The sequence below is a fragment of the Embiotoca jacksoni genome, unplaced genomic scaffold (assembly GCF_022577435.1).
Source record: "Embiotoca jacksoni isolate LCO1_2020_lvr unplaced genomic scaffold, fEmbJac1.0.p SCAF_4, whole genome shotgun sequence".
Classification (NCBI taxonomy): domain Eukaryota; kingdom Metazoa; phylum Chordata; class Actinopteri; family Embiotocidae; genus Embiotoca; species Embiotoca jacksoni.
In genome coordinates, this window is record NW_027185392.1 from 17,748,240 (window position 1) to 17,769,524 (window position 21,285).

The 21,285-nt window shown below is 43.9% G+C and overlaps 2 protein-coding genes across 4 annotated transcripts; one reads left to right on the forward strand and one right to left on the reverse strand.

Annotated features, from left to right (window-relative positions):
- The first annotated feature begins 465 nt into the window (after positions 1-465).
- On the forward strand, positions 466-12,121 carry smcr8b (Smith-Magenis syndrome chromosome region, candidate 8b). Of its 3 annotated transcripts, XM_069167101.1 has the most exons (7): positions 466-997; positions 1,120-1,479; positions 3,729-4,141; positions 5,118-5,908; positions 6,766-7,197; positions 7,718-8,213; positions 9,488-12,121. In XM_069167101.1, exons 2-7 carry the CDS (start codon positions 1,291-1,293, stop codon positions 9,933-9,935), a joined length of 2,769 nt encoding a protein of 922 aa, XP_069023202.1. In that variant the 5' UTR covers positions 466-997; positions 1,120-1,290; the 3' UTR covers positions 9,936-12,121. The 3 variants fall into 3 exon arrangements, with proteins under 3 accessions (XP_069023202.1, XP_069023201.1, XP_069023203.1); XM_069167100.1 differs by having other exon boundaries at positions 466-1,479; XM_069167102.1 differs by having other exon boundaries at positions 466-1,479; positions 7,721-8,213.
- Positions 12,122-12,428: 307 nt separating this feature from the next.
- On the reverse strand, positions 12,429-21,285 carry LOC138208891 (uncharacterized). The gene is made up of 20 exons (XM_069167103.1): positions 21,219-21,285; positions 20,663-20,798; positions 20,458-20,566; positions 20,269-20,362; positions 19,562-19,712; positions 19,338-19,455; positions 18,747-18,872; positions 18,624-18,647; positions 18,363-18,485; positions 18,073-18,228; positions 17,886-17,939; positions 16,647-16,873; positions 16,481-16,560; positions 16,155-16,229; positions 15,971-16,039; positions 15,775-15,879; positions 15,267-15,369; positions 14,190-14,250; positions 12,576-12,618; positions 12,429-12,477 (listed from the first exon to the last, which is right to left on the reverse strand). Exons 2-18 carry the CDS (start codon positions 20,787-20,789, stop codon positions 14,192-14,194), a joined length of 1,800 nt encoding a protein of 599 aa, XP_069023204.1. The 5' UTR covers positions 20,790-20,798; positions 21,219-21,285; the 3' UTR covers positions 12,429-12,477; positions 12,576-12,618; positions 14,190-14,191.

A 21,285-nucleotide genomic window follows, 5' to 3' on the forward strand; every position in this document is an offset into this window, starting at 1 on the left:
TTCATCAGTACAAACCAACACACCTCCCCGGGTCTCTTGTGCCAGCTGGCGTTTGCCAGGCGGTGCCGTTGAGATAGGAAGGCTGTGTCCCAACCCAAGGGCACCCTGGGTCCTTCAGGACCTCCGAAGGACGCGGCCCCTGACTTGAGACATAGCTTGTATCTCACGGCGTGGTGCTGCAGTCAGCCGTCCTCCGGCAGAGAGACCTAGGGTCTTGAGGAGTGCAGGTTTGGTTCTTTTTCTTTTAAACATTAACAATAAAATTTAATTTAAAAAAAAATAATAATAATAAAAAAAAATAAAAAAAAAAAAATAAATAAATATATATATATATATATATATATATATGGTAAAAAAATTAATAAAATAAATAAATATCAAAATGAAATGAAATGAAAATAAAATATAATTCTAATAAAAAGTGAAATAATAAAAATTATTTAAAAATAAAATAAAATATAATAATAAAGATAAATCATTACAAAAATAATATAATCGCCGACCCTTCAGAGCAGCGCATTTCCATTCTCTGTTGTAAACATTTGAACCTTTATAAGGCAGGATTTATGGTAGGACTGCTGTATTTTCGTGCAGAGAGTCTTTTGTTTTGAAATTATTTTGCTGTGAAAGTGTTGACCGGAAGTGTTCACACGGTGTCTGACTTGACTCCAGACCTCCAGCCTGCTTTCACATCAAACGCCGCTTTCCCAGCTCCAGTGAGCGGCGGCGGCGGCGGCGGCTCCCCGGCCCGGGCAACCGTCTGTCACATGCTTCCATATGGGCGTGGACGCTTTAATTCGCCGGGAAAGTACGTGACATTGAGGTGAAAGGTTTTTTTTTTTTAGCTTAATATTCGGTGACTAATAGCGAAAAAGAGGAAACTAAATCCCGGGACCGTGTGACTGCAGCCCGCAGGAAACTTTCGTTTCTTCGTTAAGTTTTCTCGTAGTTTGTTTAAGCCTCTGCTCGTGAAAAAAAAAAAAAAAAAAAAAAAAAGGTAGGCTCCTCCATGAAGTTTCTGTTTGGTGAACCTTACATTTCTATTTAGTTTTATGACAGCAGACAACTGCGCAACAACTTTTTAAACTGCGGTTGTTGCTGTTGTTGTTGTTGTTGTAGGGTCCTGTGTGAACAGCTGACTCACCGCCGGGTCCGGGTGCAGGGAGGGGAGGGTGGGGAGGGGGGGGGGGGCATGGCGGTGTGTGACCCCGGAGCCCGGTCCACCTCCACCGCAGAGTAGATTAGAGTGCCTTGGTCGATCCTCCATGGGCTGACCTCCACCAGGCGAAAATGATCGGGTCACCGGACCTGCTGGCCTTCACTGGCACGGAGGGGTTTGGGGGAGGAGAGGATGACCAGCAGGAGGCTCAGGGTATACCTGAGGAGTTTTCGGTGCCTCTTCTCCCATCTTGTCACCCCTGGACCACATCGGCCCAGTTTCACAGAGACTTCATACTGGTGGCTGAATTCTCAGAGCAGGTGAGTGCTTTCAATGCAAATTAAACTGCTTTACTTTCTCTGATACTTACAGAATACAAATTGGGTACAGTGCTGCAAGTAACGATCGTTGAAATGATCGATTAATCTGTCGATTGTTTTTACTCTATTAATCGATTAACTGTTGCCCAAAATGTCTTCTTTTTTTTTTTGTCCTGAACAACAGTCCACAACTAAAAGATGTTCAGTCTGTTTTCTTTAAAAACTGAAGGAACCAGCAAATATTTACATTTAAGTAGCTGAAATCAGAGAATTAGAGCATTTTTTTTCTATTTAAAAAAAGACCCAAAAGGTTACATCGGTTTTCAAAATAGTTGGCCATTCATTTTCTCTTGATCAACTAGTTGATTAATTGACTAATGTTGCACTTTTAGAGGAGGTCAAAAACTATAAATCTATAATGGAAAATCTAGAAGCACAATACACACCTGAAAAAAAACCCAATAATAATGTTAATGTTTTATGATTAACTCATTTCATTTGAACAATTCTCCCTCAAAATATGTAATCCTTTATTAATATTTGATTTACTTTTGTTGAAAAGATATGCTCATCTGCTGTTGTGTTGCTAAACATTTTTCACAAACTTCAAGTTGCAGGTTCGTTTTATGTTTTTTTTCTTTTTTTTTTTTTTTTAACTGTCAGCTGATCATGTGTTGAACTTAATTTATTCAGGAAGTCTCTGTTTACAGAACCTGCTGCTGAGCAAATTACAGATAGCACACTTCCGTCACACAGAGGAACCATCTCTCACACACACACACACACACACACACACACACACACACACACACACACACACCAACCAGGCACTATCATGAAAATGATCATAAATGTAGTTAATGATTAGGGAGTCTTTATGAAGATGTTTCCACCATCTATAACCTTGTTGTAACAAAAAATAAATTGTCAAATCAAGTGTTTATGAATTAAAACATGTATTTTGACATCCGTAAGCTTTTAGTCAGTGTTGCAGAGATGATAATGGATGATTAGAACATTAATCAAACACAAAAATGTAAATTTAAAAACAAAATTATAACACGAATAGCACAAAAAAGTAACTAGAAAGGGAATTAAAACAAAAAACACGCTGTCACTCTAAAAATATAAAGCAAATGTGAAAGGTATTATTCTGATGAAACATGTGATTGTCATTTGTGGTTAATAAATGAATTAATCACTTAGCAAAATGGTTCTTTATTAAAAAAATTTTTTTTTAAACTCACTCTTAATCAGCTTTGTTAGAGACACATTTACATACAGCATTAATTCAGTCCTGCATCCTCCACAGCTTCACCTGTACAAGCACATTTTCATTCACAGTGTGACTAAAGATACTGTCAACTATTGTAGTTGTCAAATCTATTTTCTGAATATTTGTACAGTATCTGTGTCTGAACAGTTTATAGAATAGTCTGTTGCTCATCTTCTGCGTTGAAATGATGACATTCAGCAATCCACACATGAAGCAGTCAGAAGACCTGCAGGTCAAACAGTTTGAATCAAACTGATAACACACATATGTGTTAAATGTCACTTTAATGTTGTCTAAATACAACTGAGGGGTTCTTTCATCTCTCTATCTCATAGTATGCAATGATTTTTGCTCCGGTAGTCCATTGTCCACTTTATTAGGTACACGCATACAATATAATGCAACCCAATACAACTGCCCGGCTGTCAAGTCTACTTCTATGATGCCAATAATAGAGAGTAACGATACTGGATGTTTGGGGCCAATACTGATATTAGAAAGCAAATCATTTCTGATATCAATATTACGACCAAAATGTGGTCATCAAACACTTGTTACAAAGACAAGAAATGGAGGCAGGATATTTTACAGAAGAATGTCGGTGCATTGAAACAAAGAACTTCACTGGGAATGTAATAATCACAAATAATAATGAGTTTAAAAAAACAACAGATCAGTTTCTAGTTGACCCCCGGGCATCTCTTGTCTGTGTTATGTTCCTTAAAAAAGTTTGAATAGGACAACATGTATGTTGATTCTAATGTATCTGTGATAGGCCAATATCAGCCAATCAAATTGGCCGACCGTTAAATTGGTCTGACTTCAGCTGACAATGTTCAGCTTCTTGTTGACACTGTTATTTACGGGGCTGTAGAGAGGATGTTGTTTGCTGTAGTTTATAAAGGACCCTGAGGCATATACGCGAGGCGTGTTAATTGGACTGCATCTCTTCGCTCCTCTTCTGTGTCTCCAGGTGGGTCCCAAGCCTGTGCTGACGATACCGGACGACAGCAGAGTCATCGGCTCGTTTGACCTCAACCACTTCTCTGTGCGCATCATGTCTGTGGACTACCAGGCGTCCGGCCCCGGCCCCACCCACTCCCTCTCCCCGGGGCCCCGGCTCAACTTCAGCGAGGACTCCAAAGTGATCCTGGGAGACTCGGCGGAGGACAGCTTTGCGTACGTCCACCACATGACCCTGTATGACCTGGAGGCCCGGGGCATGGTGCGTCCCTTCTGCATGGCCTACGTGTGTTCGGACCAGGCAAAGCTGATGGAGAACTTTGCAGAGCTGTCGACGTGCTTCTCTCAGGCCTCTGACAGCCTCAAGACGGGAAACAGACAAGCGTTTTCCATGGAGCTGCAGAGGAAATTGCAACAGCTCGAGTAAGATCCGATTTTTTTTTTTTTATGTTTTAAAACCTTGACAGGGTCTTTCCGTCAGCCTCCACTTCGATGCATTCAGTTTGATATCAAATGATAAATACCACATTAAAATACAAGGTCTTAAGCTTTGATTTGAATTAGTTCACTTCAATATGGAACAAACTGCAGAGGAAATATCACCCTTTTAAACACAAAATCACCAAATTTAAAGGAGTCAAAAGTGATTGGACACCTGGCAGCTGGGTTTAATTTCATTGGCGGTTCATTCACATCGTAGCTCGCATGTGGCTCAGAGCTGATTTATAGTCGAGAGTTTCCTGTTAGACTGAGGAAGAGGTGTCACACCTGTCACACAAAACCTTGTAGCTGCAGAGATGTGGAAAGTATAATCCAACCCGCCAGTGAGGAGCATGCAGTTTACTGTTTAGGTCCGCAACCAATTTTAATTTAGTTAGTTTACTTGTAAATACATTTTTAGATTAATTGATTATTTGGGGGAATAAAATGTCACACAATGTCGAAATGCAGTTTCTTAGAGCCTGAAGACGTTTTAAAAATTAGTATTTTATTCAAGCCAGTGTAAAACTCAAAGATAGTTAATATACAGTGTTTATAAAACAGACAATATTTATATTTGCGAAGCTTAAACTGCAGCATATTGGGCAGTTTTACTTCATAAATAACTTCATGAATAACATTGAACAGGTATTTTAAGAATTGTTTTTCATTCCACTAATTGATTTATCTTTTCAGTGCTGATCTCATTTAACAAAGTTTGTGATATTCTCCAGAGCAGATGCACATGTGTGAACGTCTGTGTCAAACCCCCCCCTCCCCTCCACACACGCACCTATTGTCGAATTTGGACAGATGACCAAATCTAAGTTGGACGTACACGTGTCCTCTAGGACCCTGTGACATCACTGTTGGGTCTTTAGGTCTGCTGACTGAATGTGACTCCCTGTGCCTGTTTCAGGTACAGACAGTTGACGCTGCGACAGGAGATAAAACTTCAGAGGACGGAGGACGAGTTGACAGAAGTTGAAGAGCTTGAAGCTGTCGAGCGTTCAATTACCAGTCACAGAGAGCTCCTCCGCCAGGTCACGTCTTACCCAAACAGGAAGCTCAAGCAGCCTGACTTCCTGCCCTACGACCCAGCCGACTCCCTCACTGATCCAACTCTGTTGCTGCCTCCTGAGCCCTGCTTCTTCCCCTCCACCTCCAAATCCTCCAAGTCAGAGCACCATCTGAAGCCGCTGCAGGAGCTCTGCAACGACTACTTCCTTTCCCTGATGAAGGAGCAGCTGGCAGACGCGGAGCGCCGTCTCCGTGGCGACAGGAGCGTCCTGCGAACGATGCGCGTTGCACACTCGCTGTCCAGGAGGCTGACGCTCACCAACTTCCTGTTTGAGCTGTGGAGCCCCGGGGACGCTGAGGAGGAGGAGGAGGAGCAAGAGAGTGCTGAGGTGGAGCTGCCGCGGGCCGCGGGGAGACAGATGGGTGTCGAGGTGCTCCGGTCGCACCCGCCGAGCCTGGAGTCCTTCTTCTCCTGCGTGGAGGAGATCCCAATCAAGCTGGAGGCAGAAGAAGCCGTTGCCGTGACCCCCGACCCCGGTGCCGCGACCCCCGACCCCGGTGCCGCGACCTCCGACCCCGGTGCTGCCGCAGAGATGACGGGCAGCGTGAGCAGCGGCGACAGCATCGAAGTGCTCGGGACGGAGAAGTCTTATCGGACCCAGCATTTCGTTACTGGATCCGACTGCGGAGGTACGTCCCACTGACCTAAAGAGCTGCTTTTTTTTTCTTTTTTTTTTTCCTATTTTCTATCATTTTTAAATCAATTAAATTTGAAGATCGACAAAACGTTGTGTGTTCTTTGCAATTATCTTGCATTTTACAGAATAAACAGTGATTCATTGAAAAAATATCGCACGTATGAAATAATAATAATAATAATAATAATAATAATCATAATAATAATAATAATACGAGCACCATCTTCTGTGACATGGAGGAACAGCTGATCCAGCACATGAGCCCAGACAGTGTTTTGTAATTTGTACACTTCTGATTTTGTACAGAATAACACGATTATGTTCATGGTAATTAATGCTCGTTGGCATTAATGTTTCTGACCTTCGGACGGAGCCAGACGACCTGTCTCTCGCTGTTTCTGGTCTTCATGCTAAGATATGCTGACCAGCTGCTGGCTGTAGTTTCATAATTAAGGACTAATATGAGAGCATCAATCTACTCATCAAAAATTGGCTGAAATGTAAAAAGCACATTTCAGAATTTTTTTTTTTTTTTTTTTTTTTTTTCCTTTAAGTGTTCAAGCCCGTCAGCATTGTTTCGAAACACATTGTCAGTTAATTGATTGCTACGAAAGCATTAACCTCAGTCTTGATAATCAAGAAAATCGTTTTTAAGCAAACATGCCAAACACTCACTGGCTCCAGCTTCTTAAATGTGACACTTTGCTGACTTAAATAAAGCTTTTTCTTTATAAAATTGTAAATCACTTTTGACCAAAGAAATTGTATTTGGAGTTTTTCTCTCTTTTGACACGTTGTACGTGAAATGATTGAACTTATCAAAGCAATACTGTCCCGTCTCGTCCACAGAGACGCCGGTTGGGACGACGGACGCTTGCAGCAGACGTGCGGCGGGGGACGCCGGCACGAGGCGCGTGCGAGTGTACGCCAAACGTGCCAACAGCGAGGACAGCATCGAAGTCCTCAGCACCACCGAGTCCATCTTTGCCGACGACCTCAGCGCCATCACGGAAGAGGAAGCGGAGCAGCAGTCTCAAAGTAACGGCTTTGAGAACGAGGAAGAGCCGCAGACCGAGCGGAGGTCCGACGACGTCGTCGAAGAGGAGGAGGAGACGCTGAATGCCGCCGCTTCAGTCGAGGAGGAGGACAATGAAGGGGACGCTTTTGCTGAAGAGTCTTTAAAGGTTGGTGTTGGTGTTGCGCTGAAAGAGGAGGCCGACAGTACGAAGAGGAACGAAGTCCACGAAGACGAAACTCCGGAGACGTCCAAAGTGCGTCACGGTAAGACATCTGCTGCAATATTCACCTCTGAAGGGCGCAGTTTAAAACAATGCAGACGTCTCTGAAAACCACGTTTTCACTTTGTCATTACGGATTCATAAATGTAGATCGATGGGGGAAAATGCCAACGTTATCCATTTAAAATGAAGCTGCAACCCAATGAAGTGCAAAACTTGAAGGTGTCTGAATACTTTCCGAAGCCACTTTACATCCACACTTGAAATGTTCAAAAATAAGCATCTTTATGGAGCCAGGTAGTGTCCCTTATTACAGGTTCTGCATGCTGGAGAGACATGAACACGAGCAACGTTTACGTCTCCAATATTAGATTTTTACCGTCGCGTCATATTGTACAGCAGAAATGTTTTTTTTCCTTCTTTATCGTCTTGTTAATCATCTTTCAACCTCTCAGATTTATCTCTCAATCAACGAATAAAGTTATTCATGACTGAGTAAAGTTGCTCTTTTCACTGTGGTGTTAATAACCTGTAACAACACTGTTATTCCTCCACCGATGAAGAAGAGGTGGAGTCGACGCCACAGAGGCCCGGAGTCCATCGGCCTGCGCGGTCGGCGCCCGACCTCCACGTCAACTTTGCGCCTCCCGCTGCGCCGGCGGAGGTGGAGCTCTGGTCTCCTCCGCCCCGCGCTCCTCAGCGGCTGCTGAGCGTCGACGAGGCGTCCGACTGCAACAGCTTCACCGGCTCCTCGGACCCGCCCGCCCCGAATATCCTCAGCAACGGCCGCTGGGATAAGAAGAGGCGGAGGAAGGCCGGACTCCGAGCCCTCAGGTTCATCAAGCAGAACTCGTTCTCCCAGCACGCCGTGTTCTGTCTGCTGAGCGGCCGGCCGCTGGTCGTCATCGGGGGGGAGGAGAGTTTGGTCAGGAAGCTGGTGGACGCGCTGAGCCTCTTCCTGCCTGCTCCCGGTCCCGATGGAAGTGCGGTGATGCCGTGTTTGACCACGCCCCTCCAGCTGACCGACCTGCTCACCTGGAGGCTCATAGGGATACACAGGTGAGGGTCACCCGCCCGTCTGCCAGCCGTTCCCGTTTCCTTTTGTCTGGTCTGGAGAGCCCTTTTGTTAAGATGTCCTCGGACGTGGGCAGGGTAACGGAAACACCTCACGACACATCAGCCAGGCACTAAACAATAGCCGGATGACGCTGATAGCGTTCGGCGGCATTTTTGAACCTGCCTTTATCATTGAGATTTAATTAGTTGCTGCCTGAAATTTCGTCAAGCAGACAGATATAAAAACAACAGAGTTTAATCTGCGGAGCCCCGAAGTGGCCATCGAGAGAAAGAAAAAAAAAGATGATATCGTGGCCACGAGATAGTAATTCCTGCGCACGTTTTAATGAAGATAAGTTTATATAGAGCGAGACGGCACAGCAGGCTTTCTCTTCTTTGACCATCTATAAAGGATTAATGTTAGTAAAAGGCAACAACGATGATTTTGAGACCTTGTGGATTATATCGTTGGCAATATGCTAACTTTGAGGATGCTGTCGACTTTATAGCTGGTCAACTGACACTTGAAGCAGGCGCAGTGACCTTCATGCTGAGAGGAGGAAGCCCGTTGTGCCGTGCCGTCTCTCTTTAGAAATTGGATCTCACGATTTGTGCGCACGAATTCATTAAAACGTGCGAACAAAATGCTGTTTCGTGACCTCGATTTAGTGTTTTGTGCGCACGATTTAAATTGTGGTTATTTTTTTTCCCCTCTACGGCCGCCGCGGGGCTCCGTACGAACCACCGCCTCAGCAGTTGTAGTTGAAAAAGAAATGCAATTAGCTGCGGAGCTATAAACTGTTACTCCGTCCAAATTAAAGCTGCACTAAGCTGCAACGTTGTGTAACGTCAAGTTACGAAAACACAGACTCAGTTTTGCTGAGTATTTTAGCCTGTTCTAGTTTTTCTTTTTAGCCAACCAATTCCTCTCTAATTAAAAAGCTTGAACAGACAGCAGATTATTGGTTTCTTTAACAGGGAGATATGTATATATATATATAAATATATATATATATATATAGATAGATAGATAGTTACTTTATTAATCCCCAAGGGGACATTTTTTTATTTTTTTATATACAATATGTAACTTTTACACACAAAACTGCAGGGGGCTATCTAACTACATTTATCACATGCACCATTATCACTAAAGGAGACAGAGGAATGACTACATTTAAGACCGGAGTAGGAGAGGGAGAGAGAAGCCATAGCCAACTGCTCTGCGCAATGGCGGCTGCTTACTTAGTCACCCTTTCATCCTCCTTCCTCACCAGATCACCCTCCACGTCTTCGTCCACCATTCTTCACTCTTTGACTCGCTACAGTCGTTATTTGTCTCTGCTGGACTTGGACCAGAGGACGCTGAAGTGTCCGCCGTACTCCGGCTCGCTGCTCAGCAGGCTGGCCGACCCTCACATCGGAATCAGCCGGGGCATCACCTACCTGCTGCACCTGGAGAGCTGCCTGACCGCGCTGGCCAATCAGGCGCTGCTGCACACGTTTAAACCGGCTCCGGAGCGTCCACGCGCCGAAGAGGTGAGCGACAGCACAGAAGAAGGGGAAGTTCTGTGCTCGCGTGAACTCTGCAGCAGCAAAAGTGACTTCAGAGCGATGCACTTCCTGTCTGACCTCATCAAACAGCGCCACGCAGGACGTGGACCCCCAGTTTTAAGATTCTCCTACAGCTCAGTGCGGCTTTACAGAAACACGTTTGCTCCATAAGAGGACGCTGGATGAAGAAAAGATAAGTTATTCTCTAATAGTCAGGTTTGATCACCTGCCGCTGTGAACGTGTCAGTACAAAAGAATCACGTTTATTTTTTTGTCTGCAGTGTTACACGTTGATGATCAGGGTGTATGTTTCTGATCACTGGACATTAGTGCACTAGTGCCTCATTGGCGCCAAAGATTTTTTACCAGCTGGAAGCCTTTTACAGCTTTATCATTAGGTTTTAAAATGTTGGTTTTAACCACACATGAACATTGTGCAATTGAAGCGATCAAAGAACCTCTATAAATCCGAGAGTACTGTTTAGCCAGCGTGGCAGTGGAGCTTGTTTATGTTTGATAAAAACCATATGGACTGTAAATCCTTTACTCCTTTAGAAACGTGTTGCTCTGTCATTCAGTTTGCACTCAGCTCAGCTAGTTTACATTTGGAAGCTAAATGAAACCAACCCGAAGGTCCCCTGAAGCTTTCGGTGTCATGTCCTGATTAGTTTGGAAAAACTGACATCTCTTGATTTATGGGCATAAAAAAAAAAAATTAACAGAATGCATAACATGGGCCACACAATAATACTGCAGTGGGACTTAATCTTGCAAGTAGATGTACTATTTAACTACTACTGTTAACTGGAAAAGTTGGATACGGGTTCCCTTCTTGTAAGAGATTTACATGAGAAGACGAGTACCGCGTATGTTTGTGCAGAAGTGCCTGGCTTCCACAAAACAAAACAAAATTCAAGAACTTGTCCCATAAACATGATTTATAATCTTGTAATTAAATAATACAAATGTCACAGTTATGAGAAAAGACACATTAGACCAACGAGGCAGGAACAGTTCGGAGTATGAAGTTTTCATTTGCGAATTCAGCGCACTTCATTTTCTGAAATGGAAACAACAAAAAAAAGAGAAAAATCGGGCTCACGCTGGAGCCCACATTGAAACTCGCTGTAACCATGGCAACATTACACTTCCCGTGTCTTGTAAAAGTTAAGATTTGTTTATTCAAGTGCAGGCTTTTAACGTGATATTTTCCCCCCAAAAAAAATTTGAAGAAAAAAAAAAAAAACCTCAATTCAAGCAGTCATTACATTAAACTCGGCAGCGCCGTCACTCCGGTCCCCCGGATGACCGATAACCACTTCTTCTGTAATTATAAGATCTGGATCTCCTAACAATGAGATCTTTTCTCGTAATCAGTAGATAGCGAGTAATAATTGTGAGACTTCTCAATCTTTTCTTTTGTGAATGCGACACACTTTCGCACGTTAGCGGAGCACGAAGACCCGAAACAGCCGCTGTTAGCCCGGTTTTGGCCGTAAAACCATATTTAAAACTCACCGACACACTTTATATCACTCGAAAGAAAAGAAAAAAAAAACATGACATTTTTCAGGGCACTATGTGGAAGACTGCTTCTTGACTCGGACAGTTACTTGAATGATGCTGCGTTCGTGCACTGTTGGCAGTGGGAGTGTTAACGCATTTATTCCGTGATGGTCATCTTTAGTGTTAATACTGCGGTCACCAGATGAGCTGCCTAAAGGAGGTTTTTAACGTTGTGTACGTGTATATCAGTTTTTCACCAAGTGAAGCCTGACGCAGTGTCGCACCTGTGAAGCGAGCTGGAAGGACTGTTGTGATGCATTTGCAGCCATTCTGCCTTCAGCTTGTTGATACGTCCGTTTTTCTTGTCACCAAGTGGGTGAAAACTCAAAAGCTGAAATGAACGTGTTTTCCCCACTCAGCTGCTTGTAATTTAAAGACCTGAACGCAGCACTCGTGGATTTCTCAACATACCAGCAAGAACTTTTCCCTTTTGTTTGCCAGAAAAACATGAATTACGCATTACAGTTGTTTCAGCTTCTCAATACTTCACTATAAATGGGGACTCAATGTCTATAATATTATAATCTGATAAACTGGGAGTTAAACTGCATTTCATTTAAAGCTCAGTCTGCAAACAAGACTCTATTAATCAGATGGTTATTTTGTTGTCGGCAACACGGCTTTCATATTTTGGATTTTAAACCAGAAACTGTAGTTATGAAAATGACAGAGCAACCGCCTCCTCCTGTTTGACACTGTACTGTTATGTTTTCTATTTTATTGATGCTAATATGAGCCGATTTTACTGTGTGAATAATTACTCTAAAAATAAAGTCAGATTTTACATTGTGGGTTTTGCAATCTGAACAGTAAGTCATCAATCCAAAAGAAGGCAAAAAGGTTTTTTTTTGCTTTTCTATAATTTGGCCAAAGCAGTTTGTAAAAGACTTTCATTTTATTAATCAGTGCAACTTAATCATCTCTTATGAACATTTATAATACAAGTACATCCTCAAAAGCATTTCCGGACAGCAATTAACATAAAGAGCATTAATCAGGAAAAAAAATAAAATAAAAAAAAATCCCCCATTTCAGGATGAAATTGATCAAATACTGAAAAGCAACGGGGACGTGTTTGTGCATCATCACCACCAGATCTGTGAAGTCAGCGTCTCTCCGCAGCGCTGGAACAAGTGCTTCAGGACTTCTGTGCAACCAAAAGAACAAAAAGTACAATGAATATTTTTAGTCAGCTGCTCGAACCATTTGAAATACCAGGTTACACATTTGATAAATTACACTTACTGTTTTAGGTGCAAATAGCTATAAATGCAGCAGAGGATCAGCCCTGAGGGGAGGAAAACAACACTATCATGGCACATTCATAGAACTAAAATGATGAGGGCTTGCATGACAATAAAACACGTATGACGAATCGATTCTGTGGTTGATTTACTTTACGGTAAAAAGCTGAAACATCCGATTGTTCTTACGCGTGCCTTTGGTGATGCACTGATCCAATCTGACGGATCGAGTGAGTACTCACTAAACATGTGACATCAAATACATTTCTGTGAAGCTTTACAAACCACTCAATTATATTTTATCCTCTAAAAGTGTTGCTCCGCTGAGCTCCGCAGAAGTCACAGTGATCAATCACATCCACACAAAGAGGAACACGGCCTTTCAATTCAGAAAGAAAACAGGTTTTGGGCGTCAAGAGCTCCATAACGTCCGACATCGCTGGTTTAGATTGAAGAATTGGCATCAATGGAGGAAAAAAAATAACTCGGAAAAATAACCCCGGCTGGTGCAGTAAAGAAATGTTTAGCGGGTGATGTGACACACATTCCTGATGTCCGTGGAGAGCAGGGACACAAGTGTGAAATGCACGACGGCATCACCCGCACTAATGCATTTCCATATAAACACCGTTTTAAAAGTAAAACAATCTCCGTCCACACTAACACGCATGAACATGCAAATCATATGACCATTCATTCATTCATTCATTCATTCATGTTGGGCAGCCAGCCAACACTGGTGAGCCGCCGTATTTGGTGACGCATCGGATTGTGTGTCCTGCAGGGAGCTCGTCGGGGGGCAAGTCACAGAATCTGACGGGGCAGCAAACACACTGCAACACTGGCGCTCCACACCGCACATCAGGATTATTGTACATTTCTCAAATAACTGATTGGCGCGGCTGCGTGTACGCAGCAGCAGCAGCAGCATTATAAAATGCAGAATTTACAAGCCAGCAGCTGCTAGTGTCGACCACTGCAGGGTGACGAACGCCTTTTACTCCTTATCCAGGATAAATTAGCCACTGGTGGTCAAGGCTGATGTCATGTGATGAAGGACTGATGAAGGACAGGTCGTGACTGATGAGACCCGATCAGGAAGTGAGCGATGTGGGTGTCCGCGCCACCGTTTTCAAACGTCTCCATTTCCTAACTTCCAGATTGAAACGCCATCCTGGATTTTCTCTGTTTTAGTGGTTTAAAAAATTAAAAAATTTCCCCTCGGGGATTAATACCTACCTACCTAAAAACCTGAGTAGTTGGGACACTCTGTGTTAACGTAGCAAAAAGTTATGCGTTTTAAAACCAACTCATTTGCGTCCCTCAGTTTAACTCTACTCCACTTATGACCAGCAGGTGGCAGAAGTGGCTCCTGAAAACGGAGCAAGAGGCAGGAAGGAAGAGGACCGTCTACCGGTAAACTGTTGTACTGTAAACCAGACACATCAAAAAGAACCTTTGTGAATCCCAACATATTTGCAAAGCCTCAAGGTTTCACAAGAGTTGCTTCAGTTACACTCAACAAACTGTTAAGTTCAGGTACCCTGTGGAGTTTAAGATGATTACAGCCCCGTCCTTTAAATGTGGATTCTGGATGTGGAGTTTTCGGACTTACAGCTAACTCTGTGAGCGGGACTGGACCTGGAAGGAGTCGAGTTCAACAACCAACAGACTGCCTGCGGGAGGAGACACAGGAGGTCAACGATCAACTCAACAGGTAGCGCGAGATCACAGTAGTGAGAACGTGTGACAGAATCTTAAAACAGGAGGTGATCGGCTGCTCATCAGGAGACGTGACAAAAGGATCAGACTCGCAGCCTTTTAAGTGAGATTTAAAATCTTTAAAGAAAATATAAAAATCTACAGCTGGTCTATCCACACCGGGGAGAAAAAAAAACAACCTGTGGAGCCGTTTTTCATGATAGAATACGACTCGCTAGTCTCACTTCTCTACAGACTCGGTACAACGGAGCACAGAACAGGTAACCACTGTGTTGTGGGGCTCTGTGCACTTTGCCCCATCCTACATGGGTCCATTATCAAGTCTCACTTCGTACTCTCTCAATTCCCAGGTCCAGTATTATTGTCTGAAAAAAAAAAAAAAAAAAAACACCCGTGCACCCGTCTACATTAATCTCCATGACAACCCTACTCTGAGCAGCTGTCAATTATGACGTCAACCCTCTTTTTTTTTTTTAATCACATCACAAAACTAATTACAACCAAACTTAAATCAGAAAAATAAACACTTGAACAAACATCAGCACGGTAAGAACTAACTAAAATGACTGACCATCTCTTGGGAAACCTTTTTCACGTGTACGTGAGTTTTACATGGAGGGGGTGCGCTTTATGACCTATACTGCAACCCGCCACCAGTGGGCGATCAAGAGGGTTTGGCTTCACCTTCGGGGCGTGTTTATATGTAGTTATGGTACAGCAGCCAAACTAATGTCGACCAATAAGTCTGCATGTTAGACGCATATTGGTCACTCACTGCTCCACACACCACCACGAGGAAATGATCAACCTGTGGGAAACACTAATATCTAATGAATAATTTAACCTCGGTGATATTCTACGGACACAATTTAAGTAGCTATTTCTGACGATTTAAAGCCCTTAAAAAAAAAAAAAGGGATGTTGGGAGTTTAGTGCATTGGCTCAATGTCAAAGGAAGAAGCCCACACACCTGTGTTTTCCATCTCCGGTGCGATCTCCTGAAAGAAGGATTTGAAACGTTCTTCGTTGGAGGACAAATTGTCACACAGCCACTTGAAGGCCCAAACATTGTCCTGTGAGACAGAAACATGGTGGATAAGAACTTTAGGTCCCGAGTGGAAAGTTAAGTGCACAACAGGTGCATGTTTTGTCATTCTGATGTGTAACTGTGCTTCTCCGGTCACTGCAGTCCTTCAAACAGATCGATTAGCTTCGTTTGGTGGCAACAACAACAAAAAATCATACAAGCTGCTAAGTAATAACGTACACATTTAGCATTTCAACTGTTTGATGCCGTCGTGGTACGAAGAATAATTGTCATACAAATAATTGTGACTCGCAGTTTAAGTATGTCTAATCATAATTTATGAATACACATTCACAGAAGAAGCAGCGTTTATTGGCTTTGGCTTTTTTTCATCTCTAACTTTCTCGAATGAGAAGTGACCTATAAAAGGATAAAAGGACCAGGGTGTTACCTTAAAAGTGTTGAGCACAGGTATCGCTGGAGTGAGACCAGCATGAAGGATTCGAAGATGTAAAGCCCCTGTAACCAACAGCAACAAGGCCTGATTTGGGTACACCTGTATACACAACAACACATGTTTACAGTTTATTAGCACCAGGCAACATCCACGAGTCTGAGCTTTACTGTGTAAATTCAAACATACTGACATCCAGAAATAATCGAGGGATATTCATGTTGGAGCCCTGCAGGATCGAATTCACAACATCCCGAGCTTCCTTCATCGTTCAGTCAGCGAGGACAGAAAAAAACAACAACAAAAAACCACAGAATGAAAACAACCGCGACAAGTAAATGCATACAAAGTCAGAAAAACAAACGAGAAACACTTACGAGTTGAAACCGCGAGTCCGGTTCAGGTAGAGCGGTGACGTTGACGATCGAAAGCAAACTGGTCCAACACTGAGGCTGAGAGATCAGAGAGGTATCAGACGGCGCTCTCTGGTCAGCACGCTAACCTCAGTAGATATCTCAACGCAACACTTGCACGTCCCTGATAAAACCTCAACGCCGTTATTTCTACACATAATGTGTATAGCTTTATTCTACTTTTGAACATTTTAAAAGTTAACGTCCTACAGATTGCCCCCTCTAAAAGTTTTTCATGATTAAGGACAAACATTTGTTCAGAGAAAGCTGAACAAGAGCTTCGGACTCACGTCAATGTAAACAGCTGCGCAGCACATGTGGGCCCTGAGAGCAAACTTGACCAGCTCGACTCGCTTCAGAGGCACAGCGCCTACGGAGGACACACGGCGTGACTTCTTGTGAAAAGAAGGGGGTTCTTTCTAGATTTCCAAAGTTAAAAGGATATCTTTGTCTGACCTTGAATCGCCTCCCACGCTGCATCCGAGCAGCAGAGCTGTGTCGGCTGACTGACCGTCAGCTTCGGCGCCGTCGCCGTTCTGAAGATGCGGAGATAACAGAGGAAGAGGTGCGGGGTGAAGCAGGAAGCCGGGGCGCTCACTGATGCAAACAAACTAGACAGAGCCGACGTAAATTGCCCCTCCATGCACGTGAAGAAAGGGACGAGCTCTTGAACCTGCTTGAGCCTACAGGAAAAACAAATACAGACAGTTGGAAACGATTCTAACGATTATGGAAAATGACTTTGGTCTGCTCAGATAAATGGCGTCAAAGGAAGGCGATGATGTAATAACTGCGACAGGCCAAACTCATCGCGGTATCACAGCAGCAAGAGCTCGGAGAGTTTGTTCAGATCTGAATGAACGTGCCACCAAAGACGCACAACAACACGAACTCCCTCGCCGATCAAGTCGGTGATCCACCAGCGACTCCTACGTTCTGCGAGGTAAAATGACTGTTTTTGTCAAAGGACTCTGGTGGCTTTAAAGAAAGCAACATAACGGTTTAGTTCCGTCTGTGACGGCAAGAGAAAACTGTGAACCAATCACCGTTACGGCACTACAGTTCCCTTCTGGGTGGGAAAAGTACCCAAACCCAAGGAGGAGCTGGAAATATCCCCCAAAACAGAGTTCTGAGAACGACTGTGGTTCTCAGTTCCTGCAGTGCAGACACACAAAAAAAAAGTTCTTAGAACTATGAGAAAGTTCCTCCAAAATGAAAATGTCTCAAGTTGCCCGTTTTGTCAGACCAAAAGTCCAAAACCTTAATTATATGCAGATTTTGTCGGCAACTAAAGATTAATTCAAATGTATCTACTGGTTAATTTCTCAATTAACTGATTTCTCATTTTGTCAGAAAATAGCAAAAACATCATACGTTTCCGGAGGCCGTGACAGTGTTCAGAAAAGATTAATCGATGGTCAATTTTTGTTTTGTTTCAGATCTAACTTCCTTATTTTGGAAAGCAGTACAAAAAGTAATCTTTCAAACACTTGATAAAAGAAAGTTATTAATTACATTTTAAAAAGGAACTCTTTCAAGGTGTTGTCATAAAACTACAAAAGTGTCCTCTTCTGTGGTGACACCATAAAAAGATTCAGTCTCTGCTCTGTGCCTCTGGATCGAGAAAAAGAAAGAAAAACATCCCATTGAAAAGACGCCTCTGGTAACCACAGGTGAAATTAAGCACTCACTTACCGCGAGGGATTATCAGTCTGGACGACTCGCAGGTATCGACACAACTCTCTGTACCTGCAGGCAGCAAGAATCCTTGTTGAAAAGGCTGAGAGTGTGTGTGTGTGTGTGTGTGTGTGTGTGTGTGTGTGTGTGTGTGTGTGTGTGTGTGTCTATAGAACATACAGTGAAAGAGGGTAAACATGTGAACCTGCACTGATGCTGCAGCAGCTGTGTCCTCAGTAGAACCACAGACATCTGCTCGAACAGGATGTCCTTCCTGCCTCGGTCTTTACGGACGCCCGAGACATTCTGCCCCTTCAGCACAGACACCAGCAGGACGTCGTCCCAGGGACGAACACACAGGCTGGAGACGCAAACATCGAGTTATACGAATACATAAACGGCTTTAATGTGTAACCTTGGATATAAGGAGGCGGCGCGCGCGTACACACACACACGAAGACACATGAAGACACACGAAGACACATGAAGACACACCTGTTCCTCATGCACTTCATCTCAGACGGTATATGTAATCGCTGGTAAAAATCCTGCAGTTTGCGGCTGAACTCTGGAGTAAAACTGGCCATCACCATCTGTTTCTGCACTAATGCGGTTACCCTGCGCGCACACACACACACACACACACACACACACACACACACACACACACACACACACACACACACACACACAGTAAACATTAAAATGAATTTGTTCTATTTACGACACCAGATGGGAGTCTGTGTGAGCATTTACCTCTGCAGTAACACCATGACAGACCTGTAGGAATTAATATAAAACCAAGAAAATGAATAAATCAGAACTTGAAAACTGAAAAGACAACAATGAATCCAGTTGTGGTCACGCTGCTTCGTGTACCCGGAGAACTGGAAGTGTCCGATGAAGTCCTCTGCAGCTCCCAGGTTCATGATGGCGGCAGCCCTGCTGTCCTGTTCCTCTGCTTTGCTCAGGAACGACGACACAAACTCGAACACAGGTGTGTAACTGAACAAAAAAAGAAAGTTTGTTTATATGATTAAATATTTATTGTTATATTATTTAATACACATTAAATATGGTCTAAAGTTACATTATTTAACGCGTGTGGACGTCCCAGTCCTGTTCCAACATGACATTACCTCCCGTGTGCACAAAGCCTCGTCTATAAAGACAGATTTCTGTCGTTGGTGGAGAAGAACTTGACACCTCAACTTAACCCGAACCAGCGGCAGCTGCTCTCCTAACATCAGCACCTGACCTCATTACTGCTCTTGTGGCTGAATGCAAGCTAATCCCTGCAGCCAGGACCCCCAAAACTCCTCAAGAGTCTTCTCAGAAGTGTGGAGGATATTAGCTGCAGATTGGAATGACATGTCCACATACTTGTGACCAAATCTCACAACCAATGGTAGTCACTTGGTACAGATATGGATCGTATTGATTATTACACAAGAAAAATGAATGGCTCACTTGTGGATGAGGGCTTGCCGGCCCTGTTGGGGCAGACCCAGCTCCTGCGGCGTCTGTCCCTTAATGAAGGACGAGAACAGCGCGGAGAGTTCTCGTCTGAAGTTCTGCAGCATCGTCTCTGGACACGAGGAGAAAGAAAGAAAACCCAGAACGACATGACTGACGGTCGTATTACAAGTGGTTCAGCCTGAGGTTTCCTGAGCGGGAGTTTGATGTCTCTGTACTTGCATGTTGGAGGTGAGAGTCGACCTCTGACAGAGTGAGCTTGAAGCTCGTCAGGACTCCCAGCACCGCCTGGTTTCTGAGGTTGGACCAGAATTGGTTCTTGTTGTGGCTGTTGCAGTGACACATACCAGTCTGGCACCACACGGCACACTGAAAAACACCACCAAACACTCGGAACAAACAAAAAAGAAGAAAGAAAGCAACACAAGAAACAGCAACAAAGAAAGCATTTTTCTTTATCGACCAAAATTCTTCTGTATTTAACCTTAATTTAATCAATTTGGTCCAGAAGCTTTTTTTCTTAATTTGTCGTCACTCTTTGAATAAAAACTAGAGCCAGACCATCATTTTGGCGAGACAGTTTTACCCGGCGCTATTGGCCAAACGCTGTATTTGCGGACGTTGGGTAGAACATGATGCGGAAAAAGGACTTTTAAATTCACCGTGTTCGTGCACCGATGTCCGTTTTGTAAAATAAGTCTCGAAGGTGTTGGATCACTACATCCGATGGATGATTGTAAAATGTGTTTCTGCACATACTGCATACAGTACGTTCACCCAACGGCCGTAACATCAACGCCGCCGACACGCCTCGAAGCACGAGGGCCATAACGTTCAGGTGTCATTCAGTCTGACGGAGGGAGGTGTGGGTGTATTTAAAAAAAAGAGGCTGCGTTTGCTGTCGACAGACTGCACGAAGACGTACCGATGAGGCCAGTTTATCGCAGATGTAGCAGAAGCACTGGTCACAGACACACTGGTTGCTGCCCGCTGGAGCGCCGGTTTCACAGTCTGTAGATCTGAACGGGACGGGGGGGGAGACTCGGAGTGATTATCTGAAGTGGTGCGACTGGTGTGTGTGTGTGTGTGTGTGTGTGTGGGTGTGTGTACTCACGTGAAAGGGTGTATGGGACAGTCGTAGCGTGCGTGAGGCAGCACCTCAGCACGGCGGGAAAAGGTAACGACCAGGTCTTCATCCAGAGCACTCGGAGGCAACACACAGTCTTGACACACAAGGAGGAGGAGCAGCTGCTGCTGTTTATTCACAAAAGTAATATTCACACACGCACAGCAGATTTATGAACTGAAGCTCAGGTTACCCGTCGTCGTCGTCTTCTTCTTCACGTCCTCCGTCTCCACAATGAGGCAGGAGGGGTCGTTTTCACCGCCATCACCACCACCATCCTCGTCATCACTGAGGATGATGATTTCTCCGCTTGTGGACATCAGAAATGTCTGGCACCAAAAAAAAAAAAAAAAAAAAAAAAAAGTGAAAACAATAATCAGCTGACGGAAGCAGACTTCAGAAGTTGGTGACGTCAGACTTCCTGGTCTTTGAGTGACTGCTCCTCTTTATGAAACTACAGGCTGGTTGTGTTCATGTCGGTACCATCCACAGGGCATATTATCGGCTCGTGGTTTCTCCTGGACAAAGATAACATCGTCATTCCGCAGCGTTAACTTTCCTTGAACAGCTCCGGTCCTTCTTTCTTTCTCACTTTCATGAAGCTGGTTAGCTTCTTCACAGCGATGAGTTAAATGTGTGTAAAAGAGTGGCGCTCATTGCCTTACTTTCAATGTAACACGCGGCATCGTAAACTGGTTCAAACACATGACAATGACGTCTTTAATTCAGTGAGCGACAGTTTTTCTTACCTTTGTTGCTCGTCACGCTTTTCTTCGCGCCGGGCGAACTGAAATCTCAGCGTCACCGGATGTGATG

Coding starts and splice junctions, on each gene's coding strand:
- smcr8b (XM_069167100.1), top strand. CDS start 1,291: ATGATCGGGTCACCGGACCTGCTGGCCTTCACTGGCACGGAGGGGTTT. Junction 1,480..3,728: donor TGGCTGAATTCTCAGAGCAG/GTGAGTGCTTTC, acceptor CTGTGTCTCCAG/GTGGGTCCCAAGCCTGTGCT. Junction 4,142..5,117: donor AGGAAATTGCAACAGCTCGA/GTAAGATCCGAT, acceptor TGCCTGTTTCAG/GTACAGACAGTTGACGCTGC.
- LOC138208891 (XM_069167103.1), bottom strand. CDS start 20,789: ATGTCCACAAGCGGAGAAATCATCATCCTCAGTGATGACGAGGATGGT. Junction 18,873..19,337: donor CGGCAAGCCCTCATCCACAA/GTGAGCCATTCA, acceptor TTTTTTGTTCAG/TTACACACCTGTGTTCGAGT. Junction 17,940..18,072: donor CTGCTGCAGCATCAGTGCAG/GTTCACATGTTT, acceptor TGCTGCCTGCAG/GTACAGAGAGTTGTGTCGAT.